The sequence below is a fragment of the Triplophysa rosa genome, unplaced genomic scaffold (genome assembly GCF_024868665.1).
Source record: "Triplophysa rosa unplaced genomic scaffold, Trosa_1v2 scaffold659, whole genome shotgun sequence".
Taxonomy (NCBI): domain Eukaryota; kingdom Metazoa; phylum Chordata; class Actinopteri; order Cypriniformes; family Nemacheilidae; genus Triplophysa; species Triplophysa rosa.
The window spans coordinates 1-3,586 of NW_026634674.1; the positions used below are offsets into that span (position 1 = coordinate 1).

General features: G+C 34.2%; 1 protein-coding gene across 1 annotated transcript; it reads right to left on the minus strand.

Moving 5' to 3' along the window:
- Positions 1–10: 10 nt before the first annotated feature.
- LOC130551115 (vesicle transport protein SFT2B-like) lies at positions 11–3,252 on the minus strand. Its single transcript, XM_057328667.1, has 8 exons — positions 3,012–3,252; positions 2,672–2,761; positions 2,503–2,588; positions 1,646–1,727; positions 1,497–1,532; positions 1,312–1,370; positions 1,071–1,100; positions 11–818 (listed from the first exon to the last, which is right to left on the minus strand). Exons 1-8 carry the CDS (start codon positions 3,072–3,074, stop codon positions 779–781), a joined length of 486 nt encoding a protein of 161 aa, XP_057184650.1. The 5' UTR covers positions 3,075–3,252; the 3' UTR covers positions 11–778.
- Between the last annotated feature and the right edge of the window lie 334 nt (positions 3,253–3,586).

A 3,586-nucleotide genomic window follows, 5' to 3' on the forward strand; every position in this document is an offset into this window, starting at 1 on the left:
AATATCAGGATTAAAGATGATATAAAATAAAATGAGCAACATGGATTTTAACAGCAAACACAAAGCAATCTGAAAGTTTTAGGATTAAAAAAAGAACCTTTGAAATATACTATGGCACCCTACTGAGTTTTTCATATCAGACTTGTCATTCTAATCTAGTAAGATATTATAGCCAGAATCACTACACAAGTAACAGGATAACAGAAATCGTTGTGAAATAGCTAATTTTTTGTTGTCCTTGTGTTGTTCCAATTGCTTGTTTACCTCATTTGTAAGTCGCTTTGGATAAAAGCGTCTGCTAAATGACTAAATGTAAATGTAATTTCTCACTAAATTTAAGAATACTAAAATACAAATGGACCACAATTATATACTAAACATTTAGTAGCATAAATAATCATTACTACGTATATTTCACAGCAAAACCCCCAATCTCAATACTTAAGAAATCCCTGGATGAAGCTAGAAAGGCACAAGGAGTCAACACACAATTAAAATTTTTGCATAACTGTGTGTCTATAGCTACGGGGCAAAGATCTAACCTCCACCATTACCTATGTCCTGTCCTTCATAGTTTTCTACAGGAGAGTAAGGCACAGGTGTTTGTGTGTGTGTGTGTTAGATCACACAGATTGAGAGTGTTTGTGTGCTGACGGAGAGGCAGGGCAGCACGTGCAGTATGTGCCAGCCAGGTTCTAGAGTACGTGAGTTGCATTGAATGCAGTGTTGGAGCTGAAGCGGCACAGATGGATACAGCGGAGGCCAAGCGCAGAGCATCTCACTTCAAGCACACCGAAAACAACTTAATAATTGCATCCCTGAATAAAAACAGACAGCCAAAGGTAAACAAATGCCAGAGCCAAAAACAAATGAATTTAAAAGTTCCTTTTTTGGCTACAGAGCTGCAGACTGTCTATAAAAATCTTTCATTTTCACAATATGACTCACAAGGTAATCTATTAGAATGAATTCAGATAAATTGATGTAGATCAAGTAAAACAGTGGCAAAATACCTTCGAATTAATAAATGTTTAATAGAATAAAGAAGTTTTATAGATAAAGAAACTCACCTTGCGAATGGAATGTAGGACAAGCTATACCTGTGAAATAAAATTATTAGATTTACAATTAATTAGTAAAAATGGAGATCTTATATCCTTAGTAAAGCCATTTTTAACTAGCTGAAGATAAGAGTTATCCTGTTAAATAGGTTAAACATAAATAATATATATTTGCATAAAATTTAAGCAATTTATGCAATCACAGCATTTAAATAATGAAATATAAAGATTAATAACTAGGGTCTCTTACCATGTAAAAGCCAAAAATTGTAGGATACAGAACAGCAGAGCAAGACCTTTGTTCTTCCACTAAGAAAGAGTTAAAGTTTCAGTTACTATACATTATAAAAACGAACATTTTGTTTCACAATACAATATGATACAAACATATAAATGTGAAACTAAAAAAAAAAACACAATAAGAAACCAACTTACCCAAAATGCAGCACAGAGGGTCAGAATCAAGCATGCCTGTTAACCCATTAAAAAAAACGAATGTTCAGTTGAATGTCCACAAATTCTGCAATAATAATCACTTTGTATTTATTACATTCTATGATGTGAATGTGTGTGTGTTGTCTCACAATCATGATGGCAGTTGCCAGAGCTCTGGTCTTGTCACACATCCTCTTCACTTGCTTTAATGGACCCATTAAGAACATTGTGCTGAAAACAATACACATTTAATACATTATGACATCTGCAATGCAGAATAATGCAGACGCTGCTGCAGTGGCACTGCAGTGCATACATGCATCACTAATGTGACACTGATTTTATTTCTCTTCATTCATTAAAATAACATCAAAGGTGCAATTTATATAGTAGACATTCATCTTTTATGATGAACTTGTGCATTGAACATGTGAATTAAAATGAGATGTGTATTTTGGTGGGCATGACCCTTAAGAAAAAACATGTTAGCACACTATAATATTTACTATAGTACACCATAGAATACTACAATACACTTTAGTATATTATAGTAATTTTACAGTAGCAACATTACTATTGTATGCAGGAGCATTCTATATACTACGGTAAATTGATAAACCGTATTAAGTACTGTATAGTATACTTTAATATTTACTGCAGTAAGGTAAAATGTCATTTAACTACAGTTTACTATAGTAAATACTATAGCATACTGCAATGTTTTTTTCATAAGGAAATAAAAAAATGCAAACAAAATATGAATAAAAATGTTCAAATATTCCTGTAATCATAAAAAACCCACATTCAAAGGATAAACGTTGTTGGGCATGAGTGTTTCATTTGGTAGCTTACTAAAATGTTACATAGGTATTTTTTTTACATATTTCAAATAGATTTTAAACAGCCTGTCTTTCACCCACATGTAACGAGAACAAGGTCTATTATATTATAAACAGTTTCACACCCTGTATCAAATCAAAAGCAGGGATAAAGTTGCATTACTTACCTTAAAAGTGTAGCAACATTACCCAAACTGTAGAAGACTGCAAACAGCGTCAGTCCATTTCTAGGAACCCACAGCAGACACGTCCCCTGAATGACACAAGTATGCAATAAGACGTTTGACTACTGTTTAGAAAAGATTTAAGATATCTAGAGAAATGTTCAGATCTTACCAATACTGAACACAGGACGCCCGCCACAAAGCACGCGACGAACCCCTTCGCGCGCGTGCCCCATCCCAGCGTCGACGCTTCATTCGCTCCCTAAAACATGTTAATGATGTTTAACACAAAATACACAACGACTTTAATCGAGTTCATACCAACTGCGGGTTTAAATAGGATATCTCTTCCGCAGACAAGACATGTAAACACGATACTTAACATCGCAACAAAGCGAAACAATCTGTAAAACTATAGACCTGTATTTTAACACCGTACAACGTTATACTTTACACGTCATTCGTCATATTTAATCGCGGGATGTAAACTGTTTAACGCTTTAACGTTTTACCTGGAGTACGTTCAGATCGTCGTTGCCATCATGTCCACTCAAAACTTTCTTTAATTTGTCCATTAATGCCAAAACTGGCGAGGTATATTAAAAACTCAACATAAAACAAATATCTCAAGATAAAAACGAGGTGTCGTTGTACAGTGAAAATGTGTTAATTTGTTGTCTTTTCCGATCGAATGTGTAACAGGTGCATGAGGTAACTTCCGCGTGTAGCCAGGGCAACAGTCCAGTGACGTCATGACGCACGACGTCCAGAAACCATATGCACTACTCGTCACATTATTTGCCTTTATTATGTAGATTTAAATAGTTTTACATTATTTAAAACCTATTTTGTTAAATGGCGGTATACAAGCACGTTTGTTTTTCATACAGCTTACCGGCAAAAGGATTACAATGTAGAAAACTAGACATACATTTGCTTAATATTAAAAAAAAAAGCGTTCCGCTTATGTTCAGAATGAAGTTTGCTCCATCAATATCTGAACAGTCATTTAAAGCTCCACCTTTAAATATAGCACCATTTAGTTTATCTAAAACTTAATTCTCTAAAAATGAGACTTTCAGGTTTC